Raw genomic sequence first — 17,956 nt, forward strand, 5'->3', positions numbered from 1 at the left:
GACATACGCCACTACCGTGATGGCACTGGAGAAAACCTGCCGTATATGGCAGTTTTGCGATGATTAAAACAATCAACTAACCTCTGCGTTAATTTCGTGCTGACATTGTTTGTCAGCCCTCAAGTCTCCTTCTTCCCCGCCCATCAGATCCTCAAGATTAGCGTAAGAATATAGTAACAGCCGGCATGACGGCTGTTACTATATTTCAGGTTGTCCCCCACGTCCAGGTCAACAGAAGAACCACATTAATTTTCGTTTAGTCCCTCCCTTTTCACGCGAATCCGCATCTTGATGACAGCACCACGTGTAATTCCCTATCTCATGGGTGACGCAGAGACCGGCACTTTTGAGCCTATTAAAACCTACCAGTCTCAGGTATGTCATAATCAGGTCAGATGCAACCAATATCGAAACTTTTTCATCGACGCATAATCAAACTTTCATCTGTGTTCAAAACAACCGACAATGTCAAAACAATTGCTGGAGACGCGTGATATCGAAACTTTTCCCCAACGCATACATTTGTAATGTTCAAACTTTTTAACGCATAATGTCCATACATTTCCTAACGTCACTTGTTCCAGGGGGGACATTTTCTACAGCTATAAAGCGGGTCTCATTGGCTGTGAAGGAGGAGACTTCAGCAGTGGCAAACACGCCGATAAATAGGCATGGCTAATCAAGCAATGAAACATATCCGCTGAGTACGTGTCACTTTGTTTATGAATTAGTGACTATAGAAGCTTCGATCAGACACATTTCCGCTGTCCTCGATGGTCCAAGTTATTATCATAACTTAACTTGCTTTGACAATTCAGGATGGGAAAGTCATTGACCAGATGTGGTACATAAAAGACATACACGGAGCAGGACTCTTCACTTGCCATCTCCCTTAGAAGCAACCACCAATACAATAGAGCGATAAGTGGAGACGACGAGAAAGGACAATATGCCAATATAGCAATCATAACCTATAAGAACTTATTGCGCACTCGCAATCTTGAAGAATTCCAGTGCAAATCCGCCATTAGTGACCTCATTGGCGCAAATAACAATTTATCTTGACCTCGATTCAAAAGGCTTTTCAAGGATTGTGATTCAAACGATAATATCAGCCACAAACATTCTTTATCAACTTATTGAACTTAATAAAGATGATATATGGAGAAAGGAGTGCACAAATATCATATTGAAGATTATTTTGAGAACTATTTAGGCCGATTCACTCAACTACTTGCGCGATCTCGTCACAATCGTCTTGTGGTGACGACTCGGACTGATTTTTCATGATGGCGACATCGAATGGCAATTAGAGGGACTGCGTCCGTCCCCTAACCTTGGCGTTCCCACTAGCCCCTCCAATGTTAGAGTATAATTGCGTACTAAGAATTGTATTGGCAAAAACATTAGTAAACCCGATACATGTATATCACCTTGACATTATTCCACTGATGTCCGCCTAACGTTCAATATATGAACTGAACATCCGCGAAATGATTTGACGTTGAGTACTGCCAGACATCCGAAGATTATGTGTGTTGTATAGGCCACCTTTGGATGAGGAGGAAATTGTCAAAACGCCTTTCAAAAAATGCCTGAAGGTACACTATAGGCAAGGACCAGGTAGATCAGATTTTCAAATCACACGAAGTCGACAAAGAGGGATATTCCGTCCTATAAATAACAGTACATCAAAATTATTCATGCTTCTACAATGTATATAAGAAATAAAATCATAATGCCGAATCAAACAAAACCACGCCTCCTTATCTTGCATACTCTAATGACTTAATCACAGCCATTTCAACCCCCTAGTTCTTGCCTATATAGCACCCTGTCCTATAAAAGGAACTAAAATGCTACTACAATTTCATGTCATTAAATATTGTATAACTGATAGACTTTCATTTATCCAAACCCACTTAATTCCGGCATTTGTCAAAAGCACTGACGCAGACGCTAGCAGACATCAGGCAAGGATCCTCGTTTTGTGAGTTGTCGCCAATTAAGGGAGTTTCCCCTCTCGCACCTGCAGGATCGATTGTGCCCCTCATGCCAAAGTTATGTGCGACGTCACTAGATTTACGAGTCACCAGCAGTGTATTATCTAAAACATAGATTTGCGCAAAGGCGCATATCTGTGCTTGCCTTTTTGATCTCAGCGTCGTATTCCAAATGTTTTCTGTCAATTGGTTGAACTTACTTGACAATCGGTAAGATTTATAATGTGCGATATCTTCATCGCACTTTCTTTTTAACTGTGTAAAATGATATATGCCGCCACGTTTCAGCGCAGCTAGCTGAGGTGTTTTCCCGTGTCACACCCCGATCAATAGGCATTAATTGCCGTGTCTCCATTTCTCCATGCGGGCAAAGTCGAATGGAGTTTCGTGGGCCTTGTCGCCCAAATAAGCGACACCTCCCAGAATTGGCGACAACTTGCAAAATGAGGGTCTGCCTGATTTGTCAAGTTGATATCTGCAAGGTTCACACCAAGTCTTGCAGGATCTTAAATGGACGTTACGGACCCTGGAGGTCGGCATGTCGCCCCGGGTTCCTAAAAACATCTTGTACAAAAGCCTGACTGCTCGTGAAATTCTGAAATTGCGAATTTTCAGGATGTAGGCCCCTATACGAGACAAGTTTGCAAAATAAGTCCCTGGCTGCCTTAAATCTCATTTACATAATAAAAATAATAAACTGTGTACTTCAGCAATGTAAGTCTGATGATGTCCCGCAACCGTAATCTGTCATTTGCGTCTATCTTTGACCATTCATATCACAGCCGGGGGGGGGATACTTTCATCTTGTAGTTTTTTCAAATCATCCACTCATTGTCGACCTTTAGACGACAACTGAAAGGAAGGAGGAGAAAGAGAACATGTATGTTTGTAAAAAGAGTCATAGGTCTGGCGCGCATCAGTGCCAAACTTCAGAAGCATGTGGTTCAAAAAGAATTATATACATCGCACGAAAAATATTTCTATACAGATTTTTTGCTAGTTCCGGCTGGTGAAAACCGCATGTCATTCCGACCTCCTCATTCCGATTACGCTGGTGATTCAAACCTTGGTGTACGCCGAGGGGTATGTCAATTCATTCAGGCAGAGGATAATTTTAAGGTGGTTACAAATTCCAATATATATGTACCTGTACTAGTAAATGGCAAGGCGGACTTGATTATCTTCCAATGAATGTGTAACGCCTAAAACATGTAATGTTCTCCTAGGGCTTTAAAATAAATTGAATGAATGCAAGAATGAATATCACTTTATCATTGCGTGAGCTATATTTTGACTCCTATTCGTGTGGGCACTAGACTAGACCAGTCCTTCTTGAAACAATAAAGGGTCATTATAGGCATTGACAAACCATGCCGTATCATCCCGTACTTCTGAGGCAAAGGATTAAAATGGTCGGTCATTTACCATCGTTTTCGCCAGGGATTAGACCAGCAATCACAATGGAATTAACTGTTTCGATTTTCTTCGCAACTTTCCGAGTTCTTGCCCAGCATGGCTCGCCAAGGCCGAGTGATTCCGAGACCGATGCAGATTCCGGGAGTTTTCCAACAGAAAAACGAGAGTTGCTGTTCGTAGTGAGACATGCCAGACGATACCAGTCTTTCTTGAAACAATAAAGGGTCATTTTAGGCATTGACAAACCATGCCGTAACATCCCGTAGCCCGGCAAGTTAGACGCCAGATGTCGCTCCTTCCAACAAACCCATTTAAAATCTCAGCGACCTCTTACGCAGCGGGGGCCGGTTCTGAAGCAATGCTAATGCTCCCATGTACAGAATAAAACATTATTGTCCGAGGTTACATCACTATCTACGTGCTGGAGCCACGTAGCAGTGTAGACGTGGCAGGGCCTGTCGCCTATGGTACACTCTAAGAATTTTGAGGGAGATAACACTTGAATTGAGTCCACCATTTCCAAAGTGTTGAGTTCATAACATTTAAGAAAGTGTTGAATCCATCTTAATAAACTGTTGAAACCTTACTGAAGTAACACTTTGAAGTGTTGAAAAATCCATCCTGAGGAAAACAGGGGCTAATGTTCGCTTCTCCGGCCCTGCACACAAGCCCCGGAGATTTTTGCCCTCACTTGATGAAGTACCAGCGTAGAAGTAAGTGCGCCTATGCGCCCAATCAGAGCGTCGCTTACAATATACATTTGAGTAAACGATATCCTAACTCGCGTTCATTCTCTGGTGTGCAGGGCCGGAGAAGCGAACATTAACCCCTGATTTCCTCAGGATGTGGATCGGCGTAGAGAAAGTGTTGAAATAACTGACATAAAAAGTGGCCAACGGCCACAGGCCGACCTGTTGTCAAAGAAAGGAATATGGAATGGAACGGAACGGAGCAAAGGATAATCTCAACCTGCTGCGGCTGGTCAAAGAAAGGAATACGGTGACCGCTTATATGGTTACACTGAGTTTGAATTGACCGATGTCAGTCTGTGGCCTTGGAGTTTGGTCAAGGTCAAAATGACGTAACCATGTTAGGCTTGATAAGATTAATCAATGACATGTATCTGACGAATCACACATTGAAAATGAATCACATAGGAATGACCTTTGTCATCAGTACACCTCTCTATCAAAGACATCATATAATTCCGTCTCGGGGGTGTCATTGAAGACAGCACAAGACAGTCCCAGGGGGTGTCCAGGCATCCCCAATAGAGAGGTCTCCTCATATAAAGATGTCACGTCCATAAAAAGTGTTCAGTTCAACTGCATATTGAAAATATGATGGCTCTTAAACATCATATCCCCTGAAACTAATCCACCCAACACGAGGGTATCAATCTCTGATGAGCAAAACTCGTTCGTATTTATTTTCCGAAACCACGAGTCACTAAAGGTAGAAGAGCTTGGTAAGTACACTTCTTATAGATGAGTTTTATGAGTAAGGGCCTGGCCTAACGGCCTGCGGTAATTGTAAGACGCTGGATACGGCATGGATACATGTTTGTATGTATCATGATATGCTACCATACACATAAAACATCTGTCTATATAAGATACATGCCCACAAGAAGTGTAGTGAAGCAGAGAATAGATACGAACGAGTTTTGCTCATCAGAGATTGATACCCTCGTGTTGGGTGGATCCTTGGCGGCCATGATAGTCACTATGACTTTAATACCGACCTCTGGCTTTACCTATGTAAAACACATTCGATTGGTCGATTTTGTCGAAGTGAGTTTTGTTGAAGTGAGAAAAAATTTACTTCCGACCAGAAAATACTCCGTGCAGTGTTATATATATGTACATCTGTGTGTGCGGAGATTAGGGTATGGAAAAGTCCATTTTTTCAACAGGTAGGCTACGTTATATTAAGTGTCAATCATAATCGGTCAGAAAATCTGTAACCTAGTTCCTTTCGTCAACGACAAGTCGTTTTAAATAGAATCACATAATTGTTTTAATTGATGAATGGTTATATCTTATGTTTATGCGTTACTGTATAGTTTGTGGGGCGTATCTGATGAATCTGATGAATGTAAATGTGGTTTTAAGAGGGGAAATCCGTTGTTCTGCTAGCAAATCTATTTTTGGCTTGTCGGGGAATCCCAAAATTCCAGGACGGTATGATGAACGAAAAATGCGTGTCAGATAGAATTATATGCGAATTGTATGTATTTTTCGGTAACGAATTCAGCTAAATAATTGTAACGAATGATTGTATAGTTTCTGGGCTGTTTTTGAAGAATGCTAAGGCCATTTTAAGGGGGAAATCCGTCATTTCTGACCCATTCTATTTTTAGCCTTTGCCAGGCATGTGATTAGACTGGTTCTCGTATTTTCCGCTATACGGCACTAACCGTTTCGACTACAAAATGTGATGAGTGCGTTGTGTTACAACTTGCGTAAACATGCCTACAGACCCCTCCTTCCACACCCACAACCAAAGCCACACTCCCACGTGATCCGAGTCGCCGCCAGGCTTGTTTTATACTTTTTTCAGATATTGTTCATCTTGATCGACACGACGCGCCCCTTCCTATATTTTTATGCCATAAAAACAAGGCATTGTTTATTCAAACGCTTTTGAAGGCCATTTCGGCTGTAAGAAATGTTTAATCTGGTGCAGTAGCGGCGCTCTTCAACGGGACCTGACGAACAACTAATTCCCGCGATTTCCAGCGGGTGCGTCCTGGCATGGCGGTATTGTTAACAGTCCTAATAATACTCCATGGTACTGGCTTTAAGGGTCGACTATAGGCACCACCAGTTTGGCTAGACCTTGAAATCCTAAAGCATGTAAAACTCTTTCGAAATGGAGTGATTGTCCACTTAACATAAAAGGCTGTTCTGTGGAAAACAAAGTATTTGACTGTAAGCTTCATGTATGGCTTTGACACTAATTTTGTTCTCATGAATTTGATAAAAACAGTACTGACGAATCGAAAATTTGGCAGGCGTTTTATTTTCGCGAATAGTGTCGATTCGCAAAAATGAAAATAGCAAAATAATTTATTTTTATTCGAAAAAGGAAGGAAATCACGAAATCCACCTAAATAATTGTAGTGAACTATCTTTTCACAAATTTTCATTAAGTGCCAAATTATAAGGCGCGGATATTTTGAGGTATAGAGTTTATACCTAAAAAAGAGCTGACAAAGTACTCTTCATTTGTGCACACTATGATATGCACACGTGAGGTTGTTAAGCATTGGCTTGATTTTCCTTTAATATTATGCCTAGTATCCCGGTTTAGTGTTCGGCCGCTTTCGGTGAAAAGATCGCTCCATATGATGCATAACATTAACAATGCTAGTTGCGTTGTGTATATTTGAGTATTTCAGGAGTCCCTAATTCAAGTCCCTATGTGCTCCCAAAACAACACCATGTTCCCTTTATCCCTTAATCCCCGCTTTTTTTCTGCATGGCCACCAGAACGCCTGTAATTTAAATTCCGAAGGCCTAGCCACCCACTGCAATCCGTCACAACCTTGCCCATGCATGTGGGCCTATGAACAAATTAACTGGAAAGGTAACAACACAACAAAATAGACTTTCCCTCCGCTTTTGTTGTGTTTACATTGGATAAGAAGTCCGAATGAATAATACCACCGCATTGTTTCATGGACTTCGTGATTAATCGGTAATTACTCAAAATTAATCAATTACCGAAGGTAATAGTTCGTGTTTAGGCAGCTGATGTCGAGGTTAGCCCGAAGTTACCAAGTCTTGGAGGTATAATTGGTGATCTGGATCTTGCGGCACGTGTATTGGGAAAATACCAAAACATTCATCATGGCACTTAGTATTGAAAATGGCACATTTGCTACGGAATTGCCACTGGACCAGATGGTAAGTCATTTTGAATTTATTCCCTGGTTTGTCCCAGGACGGAATGGGACAATGCATTTCTGTCTAGCTAATTACTTCAATGCTTGTCCAACAAAACGATATTATCTATGGCACCAGGGAGGTAGTAGACAGATACAGATATTTTCATTAGAAGGGACACTGGGAGAGTGACATTGGTAATATGGAGAAGGGAGTTATAAATAAATTGCGGTAATACTGTTCATTCAGTCATTTTTTTTAAATATTTTTTTATCTAAATCATTCAAAATGTCATGAACAATGAAATAAAAGGACAACTTCAAGTAAACTGCTTGTCGACCAAGCTTGTCTATTATACATAGTTAGCTTTAGCCATGGTAAACTTCAGTTGCCAGTTAAAAAGGGAGAAAAAGTGACCGAAAATTATTCGTAAACGGCCATCTATTAATTAAGACAACCCTCTGTGTCAAGGGAGTTAATTAGCTCGAAAACTGTTGATTCCGTGACATCGACTCAGCTCACGGCGAAAAAAACTATTGTCGTGTTTATTAAAATCTATTTAACAAACATTAAAATCGGTGTTCACAGAACCCGGGGTTGCAGCGGTCTAAAATGTCCACCCGGATAAAGTGTACGTCCCTATTGTATGGCGAAGATGACGGGTTAAATACGCACTCGTGATAAAAGGGGTTTACTGTTAGCAGTTGATGAATATAACTCCGTACAGCTCATGCAATAATATGTGGCTGTATTGTGTTGTCACAATTAATTGGTACAGATAACCCATGGACAACCGGAGGTTTCTTCTGACTTCATTTGCCTGGCAAACCAGGAAGGGATCTCTGTGCTTATTGTGGGGAGATCAATCCGAATAGTGATCAGGGGTAGTAGAAACGTAATGGTCCGCATGGTAGGGTAAACTTCGAGTGGAAGCGTCCACAGGTCACTTAAAACAAAACACGGTGGCGATTCAAATGTCACTGTACGTAGTGTTTTGTCGTTCTAAGCAGACAATCTTTTTCAAAGTGGTTGAAATCTTAATATACTGTACCAGTAATAAATAGGAAGTCGACCTTGATCATTTTCCAATGAATGTGTAATGCCTAAAACATGTGATGTACGCATTACAGCTATACGGCTTTAAAGTGAACATACACATGGGAACGTACCACTTCGTTCATTAGTCGAAATCCATTCGATTTGGAGAAATAACATTGTTGATGATATTTGGTGTACGAGTGGTCTAAAAGCAGTCAACTCTCTTACTGTACAAATGGTAAAGCCCCTATGCCTTTACCTGGCAATTTTCAATTTTTGATGTATCAAATAAGCCATTTTTAAAAATAAAACATGCTGCTATTTATAATAAATTTGGCAGTTGATGCTTTGCAATTGGTCGAAATCTTAAGGGGGACTGTCTTGACTTATTAGGTATTCGCTATAACGTGTATAAGGCATTCGTTCTTGAGACATTGACCGACAATAAACCTCAGAGATTATCAGTACCCAATAAAATCAATTGTCTTCCAGTTGACATTTAATCCTAGGACATTCAGACTTAAACACCTGTCTATATGAGCTGGGCCATCCAGTGAGATGTTGGTTCATCTCATCGTAGGTTTCGGTCACCTCCTGGAAACTGCTTGTTCATTATTATATCACAATCATCTAAAGGCACCTGTGTCGACTAATTCTGTAAATTCTGCAGTGCCACATTAAGCAGGATTATTCACGAGTTCAAGCTCTTCAGAATTTCAAAACAATGTTTTCGTACTTTTTGTGGCGTTTCAAAGTAAATGTTTCACCTGTTTTCGAGGTTGCCCATCGACTTTGGTTATTTTAGGTAACTTTACCTCGAAAATCAAGCGTCGTTCGAGCTGAGAATGAGCAAAAATTGAGGTTAAATTTCGCAGGATTCTGTCGGTGAAGAAGCAGAAAATGTTCCCTGGAAAAAGTGTCCGGCCCTTTTGTTATGAGATCCGATATTCAGTATCGGACTCAACCAATCAGAACACTTTAATGAACGCACGTGATTCATGATCACAGAATCAGTAATGGCGGAGCTATAGCAGTGACGATCACTCATGTGGCCAGCAAACATTAGTTTTTGTTTTGAAATACATATCATATATAGAGAGGAGCTCGAATGAAATCTTTACAAATTGACTCTGATTGACTCTGTTGAGGGGTACTACATTTTGCGTATGTTTCAACCCAATATAGAGCCTGACAAATGAAAAAATATGTGTCGGACGGAACGATAGATTTTGCCAAAAACTTACAAACTCAACTATTATTTTAACAAGAGCATTATAGACCATCTCTCTCATATGATTAAATTTGATGTTAAGAATGCGTTTCTATTCATTATTTCAAAACATATATAAGTTACGTTTCTTCAATATCATTAAACATTTAAAAGCTTGCTGTGTTGGTCATGATGATGACTTTTGAAAGACGCCGGGGTACAAAAAAAAAATTAAAAAGTTTTTCCCAAAGGATGTTCTTTTTCAATTTCTTCATATTGTTTTATTTAAAAAATAACAAAATAGGATAAAGTCACGTCTCATTTCTTGAAATCAAATTCGTTTCTTTAAAATAACACACACATTCGCTGTAATTACAACGGTACCGAAAACCGCCCTCTTGGTCAGGCACCTATATAAACCCAAAAACAGTGGTTTCAGCATATGTATAAAACCAGAAGTTAAATTGATATTTCCAGAATATCTGGTCTTCTTAAATTGTGAATTAGGAATGTTAAAAATGAAGAAAAGAACGAAGTTTCAGTTCAATAGGCTTAGGCTACTTATATGTGATGTGATTTATGGGGTCAAATTAATCCGGCATGGTATAAAAGCTGATTCGCGGGCTAAACGGCGTCAAAATGACCTCCCCAGCCTAAGACCAATAAAAACCCTCAAATTATCATCACTTATCATAACATAAAACGAAAATTTAATGGTTTTACAGGCTGGGACACTGTCTTACTACCTGAGGGGAACTCGAAACTGCTAATATTTATCAATGGAAGGTTATTTCCGCCTTAGGTTTTAACCGGGCCGTTCAAAACTCGCCATTTTTATAAGCGTTTCGTTATAGGTTTCTTGCGACGGTGGCGGAGAAAACTAACATTAGGTTCGGTTTGGTAGCATGCAAATGGCCCTTACGTCACGGGTTCTAACCTTGAGTAAGACCCTCATGAAAATTTCATGCCTGTTTTTACATCTGTTTAATGTATAAACTGGCAGCACAATAACTGTACCAAGTTCCTTGATGTATACTCAATCGATTCTAAGAAAATGCATAGCAAATAACGCATAACTGGCTTGACTATCAATACAGTTGCTCAAAGTACCAAACTTTGTGTCTTTCCGAATTCAGGCAGAGGGCTTACTAGTCGTGCCTGGACGTGTTCGCTAAAGCAAAACTTTGGATTATAATATACGTGACGAACTTCGTTGCAGTTTTTGTGTCACTTCGATTTAGACTCTGTGAGCAACACAATGGTAATTATAATTATACTAACTTTTCGTCTCTTTCCTGGTCAGCGCCTCTTCTGATAAATAAGTACTGTTTTTTGGGCAAATCGAGATAATTTGATACCCTACTCTCTGAAAGGACCATTTTACGGGTCAGTGAAGACGGAAATTACGCTGGTTAGGTAAGGGTTGACCACAGGCGCCACCATTTTGGCTACAATCTGAACTCCTAAAGTATTGAGAACTCCTTCAACATGAGGTGAATGCACATTTGAATGATCGAGAGGCTGTTTTCCGGAAAACGAAGAACAGGCTCCCACTCTTAAAATTGGCATTCACTTCGTTTTGAAAGAGTTCTAATTGTTTTCGAATTTCAAGTTCGAGCCAAAATGGTGATGCCTATGGTCAACCTTTTTAAAAACTACGTGCACAATCGAGTCTAAATGAGTGAGCGACCTTTTACTTTCTATACGTTATTTTATTATTGTGCTTTTTAAAGAAACTATCTTTCTTTAAGTGTCTGCATGACATTTTCTTTGAACTCTTAGATTAGTAGAAAAGCCATTTTGGTACGTATCTTTTTACCATACGTTAGATTTTTCGACTGTTGTCAGTCGCCGTTTATACTTCAATTTTGTCACTATAGACCTGTTGGCTCCTATCATAAAGATTTTGATGAGTTTCTATTATGGTACTTTAATGGAAGGATTTAAGTCAACGTTAATGCCACGTCATTAAATTCTTTCATATAGCGTTTTTATCGTGTCATTCCATCAACTAAAGCAGCCCTTCGATTCTAAGGTGTACCATTATGAGAATTTATAACGATCTGTTCAAACGTGGGTTGGGATTTTGTGCTTGTACCGTAATTAGCGGATCTGGATGTAGGAAAATGAATAAACTATTGTTGGTAAAATGCTGCAGCTTGATAGAATGATTCCTCTGTATAAAATCGACTGATTAAGACCACCATGGCGGTAGGCATGTAGCAAGCGTTTTGATACTTAACATGTACCCGTCTACCACGATATTTTGACGTGAAATTACTACCCTCTATTGGTTTTAACCGAAGCAACCGATAGATGAAAAATCTCAGCGCGACAGAAATTTGGTGACATATATTTTGATACTGAGTGGTGCTTTGAGTCCTGTCTCAGATAAGGATAGCTAAGCACAGACGGCTATGGATCATTTTTAGAATAGACATGCAAGCACTGAGTTATATATCATTAACCAAATACAAACTAACTTTGAACAAGATGTTATTTGAGGGCATAGACTGCAAATAAATTGAAAATAGCAAAGGAAAAGAAATCATCCTGATGTTGTGGGCAACGCTAAACTGTAGTTTAATTATATTCCTTCTAGAATGTCAATAATGAAACTAATAAACGGACCAATGAAATGTTTTGGCCAATTTAATTACTAGTAAATTTAATTTAAAAAAGTATATTTTAGAATGAGTAAGGTAACGACTTAATCAATTGATTGGAAACAACTAAAATTTATTCAGTTATATCATCAGGTGTATTTTGTAAATTCGTCCCTGTCCCGTCTATAACTGACCACGATAAATACTTTTAAATATTCTACCCGAGTAATGACAACAGGCCTACCTTTGCCTGTCCCGACTCACCCCACACCAAAATACACTCAGATGGCCGCTTTTTACGTCTTTTAGCAGTACAACTGCGCGCTGTTATAATAATATGTAAACCGTTTCTCAGGCGTCCACGATAGTCTCCACGTTACAAATGCTGACCCTCGCATCGAAAATCCAGTCTTTGGGTCGGCTAGGAACCCCCACATTCCATTAGATTTAAGACTGCCCTATTGGTACAAGACAGTCTGAGGATAAAAACGCTATACCTGAAACGCCGCTTAATGTTACCATTAACCTAGATACTTTAAGGGTACCTTCTTGATATGCCATGCTCTTAAAGTGACCGTCATAAAGATGCCATTAGCACTAATGGAACTACAGAGTGGCTCAATGAAAATGTTACACTTACAAAATGGTTAATATCTTTTATAATTTAGGTATTTACCCTCAAACATACTTGAAGAGCAAGCTCTATCGATTAATTTGACGCCAGCAGGATCATAATCCTTCCATGGTTGACTGCATATAGGACACATTTTATTGACTAACGTGAAATCTCACTTGCGCCAACTTGTCAGTGGTTAAACAGGACAAAGGACAAAGAGGAAGCATTCCCAACATTTAAAGCTGAACTGCAGGAACAAAAACAGAAGCGTCCATGTTTTTAAAAAAGAGGGAAATGCAAACGTCCGAAACATCCTTCAGAAGTCTGCCAGAAACATGATAGTCTATAGCGAAACAGTGGCGCTGCCGTCAGTCTGTAACAGAACACCGGAAGTGCTGGATCATGAGTGTAAGTACATGTACAAATGCACGTAGGCCATGTCCAAGCATGCGGGCGGCCTAAAATGTACATGCATGTGCGTGCGTGTGTCCTGATGATAACCTGCAAAAAACAAACGATACAAGTTAGAATTATAGAAATAGAAATAAATGAAAACAACCCCCTACCATGCCACATCAGTACATAAACTTGCGCCGCTCTTTGCGGGGAAGACGTGGTTAAATAAATTGCTTGGCACCGGTTCCAACGCAATGGTCGTCCAAAAATAGATAAGAGGCCAAGTTGGTAATTGCACGACACATCTGACAATCCTAATGAAGGGATTTGCGTAATTTTGATCAATAAAGGTGAGTTTAGGCCTACGTGGAAAAAACATGGCCGTATTAATTATGGCGAGTGGGATTTCAGGACGAAATAGCAGAATTTCTCTGACTTTACGCTAATATTCTTCGGATAGTACACGATGGAGTATAGGTGAATATTCTTTCTATGAGAACGTGTGCTTTTACTGGTTATATTTCAGCACTTCGCAAATTTTTATGCCGTTTTGGCCCTTTTTCTTCGTCGGCGTGCAATTACCAACTAGACCTCGTATCTATTTCTGGACGACCATTGCGTTGGAACCGGTGCCGAGCAATTTATCTACCACGTCTTCCCCGCAAATAGCAAATTGGTAGGGGATTGTCTTCATTTATTTCTATTATAATTCTAACTTGTATCGTTTGTTTTTTTCAGACTTCTGAAGGGTGTTTCGGACGTTTGCATTTCCCTCGGCCACGGGGCGCGGTGGTTCTTTTTTTAAAACATGGACGCTTCTGTTTTTGTTCATGCAGTTCAGCTTTGATTTTATTCACAGTTGACCGCAAATAGGAAAATTACAAAATGAATATGTTAAAAGTCAATCTTTAACTGTGAATGAAATTTAAAATGTTAAAAATTGCTTCCTCTTTGTCCTTAATTTGCCCTGTTCAACCAGTGAAAGATTGGCGCAAGTCAGATTTCACACGAGTCAATAAAATCTGTCCTGCGCAGTCAACCGTGGAAGGATTTTGAATCTGCTGGTGTCAAATTAATCGAGAGTGCTTGCTCTTTGAGGACAATGTATGTTTGAGGAAAATGCCAAAATTATAATAGATATAAAACATTTTGTAAGTGTTACATTTTTATTGAGCCACTCTGTATATCATGCTTTATGATATTGGCGCCTGGCTCGTTGATATCGGGTCAAATCGTGGAATTTTTGAGATGCCAACAAAACAGCCCCTAAAGTCTTTGATGGCATAAAAATGTACATGTACCAACATCGTTTTTATATTCAATAAGTACGTGTAGATCGTAATTCAATGATTTCATATATTGTATATGAAATATTGTGATTAAGTGGACCCTCTCTGGATTAGGATCAATCTAATTTAATTTTTTTATGTGTTCGTCGAGACGTTGATGTGACGGACGTAATTTCAGTATGACATCTAGCGTGTGTTCATCATGCAAGTGGGACGTCAAAGAGACATTTAAATCAAGTGACAATGAAGAAGCAACGTCCCTTACAAACTGTTCTAGCACGTCACCTAAGTTGTAACAATTTTTTTGTGTAAAAGACGTAGAAAACTTGTTGTTTTTGAAGTGTTCAAAATTGTGTAGAACGGCCGTGTAGGCTACTGACTGTGCGTGTACATTTGTCGCCCCAAAATATAGTTTCATGAATGAAACACTGTTCCCCTCTGTACTTTTTGGATCTAGAATGTTAAAATGTTAAAAATTGCTTCCTCTTTGTCCTTAATTTGCCCTGTTCAACCAGTGAAAGATTGGCGCAAGTCAGATTTCACACGAGTCAATAAAATCTGTCCTGCGCAGTCAACCGTGGAAGGATTTTGAATCTGCTGGTGTCAAATTAATCGAGAGTGCTTGCTCTTTGAGGACAATGTATGTTTGAGGAAAATGCCAAAATTATAATAGATATAAAACATTTTGTAAGTGTTACATTTTTATTGAGCCACTCTGTATATCATGCTTTATGATATTGGCGCCTGGCTCGTTGATATCGGGTCAAATCGTGGAATTTTTGAGATGCCAACAAAACAGCCCCTAAAGTCTTTGATGGCATAAAAATGTACATGTACCAACATCGTTTTTATATTCAATAAGTACGTGTAGATCGTAATTCAATGATTTCATATATTGTATATGAAATATTGTGATTAAGTGGACCCTCTCTGGATTAGGATCAATCTAATTTAATTTTTTTATGTGTTCGTCGAGACGTTGATGTGACGGACGTAATTTCAGTATGACATCTAGCGTGTGTTCATCATGCAAGTGGGACGTCAAAGAGACATTTAAATCAAGTGACAATGAAGAAGCAACGTCCCTTACAAACTGTTCTAGCACGTCACCTAAGTTGTAACAATTTTTTTGTGTAAAAGACGTAGAAAACTTGTTGTTTTTGAAGTGTTCAAAATTCTGTAGAACGGCCGTGTAGGCTACTGACTGTGCGTGTACATTTGTCGCCCCAAAATATAGTTTCATGAATGAAACACTGTTCCCCTCTGTACTTTTTGGATCTAGTTATCTTAGGACTGAAGTAATTCGTAGTTTTACAATAGAAATACGCACATGTTACAGAGGAAACGGCTTTTTACTAGCTGTAAATCACCAAAATTGTAGAATATTTCGTCTGCTTTATTTACTTTTGTTCTCGTACGTCGTTAATTTGTTTGATTTCCAGTTTGGCCGTGTGACTCGCAGGCTGGCCGAATGACGTCTCCCAACTCGGTTCCCGTTGGTGCGCGCAACCTACTTTTCGACGTCACGAGTTCCGAGAACGACTCGAGTTGAACTCGGAGTGGGAGTGGGAGTCGGGACGGTTCGCAACCTCTCTAGTCTCTCACTGCATCACGACGTCTTAGGTCTCACTAGCCGCTTGGTACGATGTCCGTTTTGTCCTCCCCCCAAAATATAGTTCTTCAGTCGCATGCCGTTTCCATGTAAATTCTACTTACTTTAGCGTCACGATCTTAGTTTCGATGTACAAAGGATGCTTTGGTGACTTTATGAGGCTATCTTTTGTGAGTTCGGGACCAAGTCTCATGCATTGGGCCTCACACGCGATGATACGTCCAAACCGCGGGGCATGATTTGAACAAGTTCACCGAGGGCGAATTTCCTTGGTTTGTGTTCTCGGCCATATAACGAGAACAAAGCTGTGATGGGGCAAATTTTTCGCAATGTGGCTATCGTATGGAGGTCAGGTCATGTGCCTGAAAAATCTCCTTTACAAAGTACATGCATTATTAATATGTAAAGAGCAATCTCTAGTGAACTCACACAACTGTTTGACATGGGGGAGCCCCCCCCCCCAAACCCCCGTCCTTCTGACATATATAGCCAGTACATTGGGGGATGAGTCCCCCAAACCCCCTCCCCCGTTCTCTGAAAGTGACAGGTTTTAGTCAGTACATTGGGGGGAAGGTCACCCCCCAACCCCCCCCCCCCCATTGGACTCTAAAAATAAAATTCCTTGGAGACGCTGAACAATAAGGCCCCATAAAGAAATAGTCCCCGCCCCGGTAGCTGTCTCATATCTGCTGACAGAAGCAGCTCTTTGTGGTGAAATAATAATTGAATGCATGCCATGACACCCAGGAGCTTTTTCTCATTTCTGAAACAGTTGCATGGTTGGAATGAATTTCCAAATCAGTCCGTCAAATCTCTATGCAATGAAAATTGAAATGTCACAACTGTCTCCACCGACGTTGTCCTGTATGTCCTATAGCAGACGATTTTTAAATAAATGATGTGATTGATATACTTGTAGATTGGAATGAATTATTTCTTCAATGATATGAAAGTTGAAAACCCTATGACATGTCTGAGTACAAAAATGCAGAGGCAAGACGCATCATGCATGTCATGACACCCAGGAGCTTTTTCTCATTTCTGGTGCATGGTTGGAATGAATTTCCAAATCAGACCGTCAAATCTCTATCCAAATGGAACTTTAAGACCACTCTATATTTGTGCAGTAGTGTTAAAACTGACTTTTTTGAAGTAAAGTACGTAAATCGAGAAGAAGAGCACATTTTGTTTGTCTAAGAATTATTCAGGACGAAATGTATAATATTTGGGGTTTTTCGTGATTGTCCGGCCCAATTGGCAATATTGCCATTTGGGATGGTGAACAGAGCAAGGAGCAAATGCGACCTTATGATTTATTTCAAGAAATAAAATGCCCGATTTAACATCCTGCAGAATCAGGGGAATCGGGCGTTTCTAGTGATATACGACACAAATGGGTTGTCCTCATGCATTCACTTTGGAAACGCATTTTAAAATAGATGTTACATCCTGTTAATGGGGCACGTCATCATCGCGTACATTTGGGAAAAACTCCCTAACGAGACCCTAGCAGACGATTTTTAAAAACATGATGTCCCACACCCGCACTTGAGTGGCGCCGGTGTGAATAAATCTACTTGTGTGAATGGTCAATGGCTCATGACGTCATGAAATGATTGCGTCACGAGGAAGGAAACAATGGGAATCACGTCCGACGTGGTAACTGTGGTCTCATTAGGGAGTTTTTTTTGTTATTCATGCACGGCAAACCCTAACCGTAGTTCCTAAAATCATTGATTTCTCGGTCCTTACAGTATGTCAGCGTTGATTCAGCAGTTGTTTTGGCAAAGACATGTTTTTTTGGAGTTTCTGAAACCTAGAGCGCTACTCAATAGGCGACTAACAAGAAACTACGCATTTATACTGTTGTTGCCGACGTA

General features: G+C 40.0%; 1 protein-coding gene across 1 annotated transcript in view; it reads left to right on the forward strand.

The window, feature by feature from the left end:
• Positions 1-3,249, forward strand: part of LOC135485732 (acid phosphatase type 7-like) — a 33,425-nt gene extending 30,176 nt beyond the window's left edge. Inside the window, exon 12 of the mRNA XM_064768122.1 lies at positions 819-3,249. Within this exon, the coding sequence (XP_064624192.1) occupies positions 819-896 (78 nt within the window). The 3' untranslated portion in view covers positions 897-3,249. The remainder of the gene's footprint in view (positions 1-818) is intronic.
• The last annotated feature ends 14,707 nt before the right edge of the window (positions 3,250-17,956 follow it).

The sequence above is a fragment of the Lineus longissimus genome, chromosome 3 (genome assembly GCF_910592395.1).
Source record: "Lineus longissimus chromosome 3, tnLinLong1.2, whole genome shotgun sequence".
Taxonomy (NCBI): Eukaryota; Metazoa; Nemertea; class Pilidiophora; order Heteronemertea; family Lineidae; genus Lineus; species Lineus longissimus.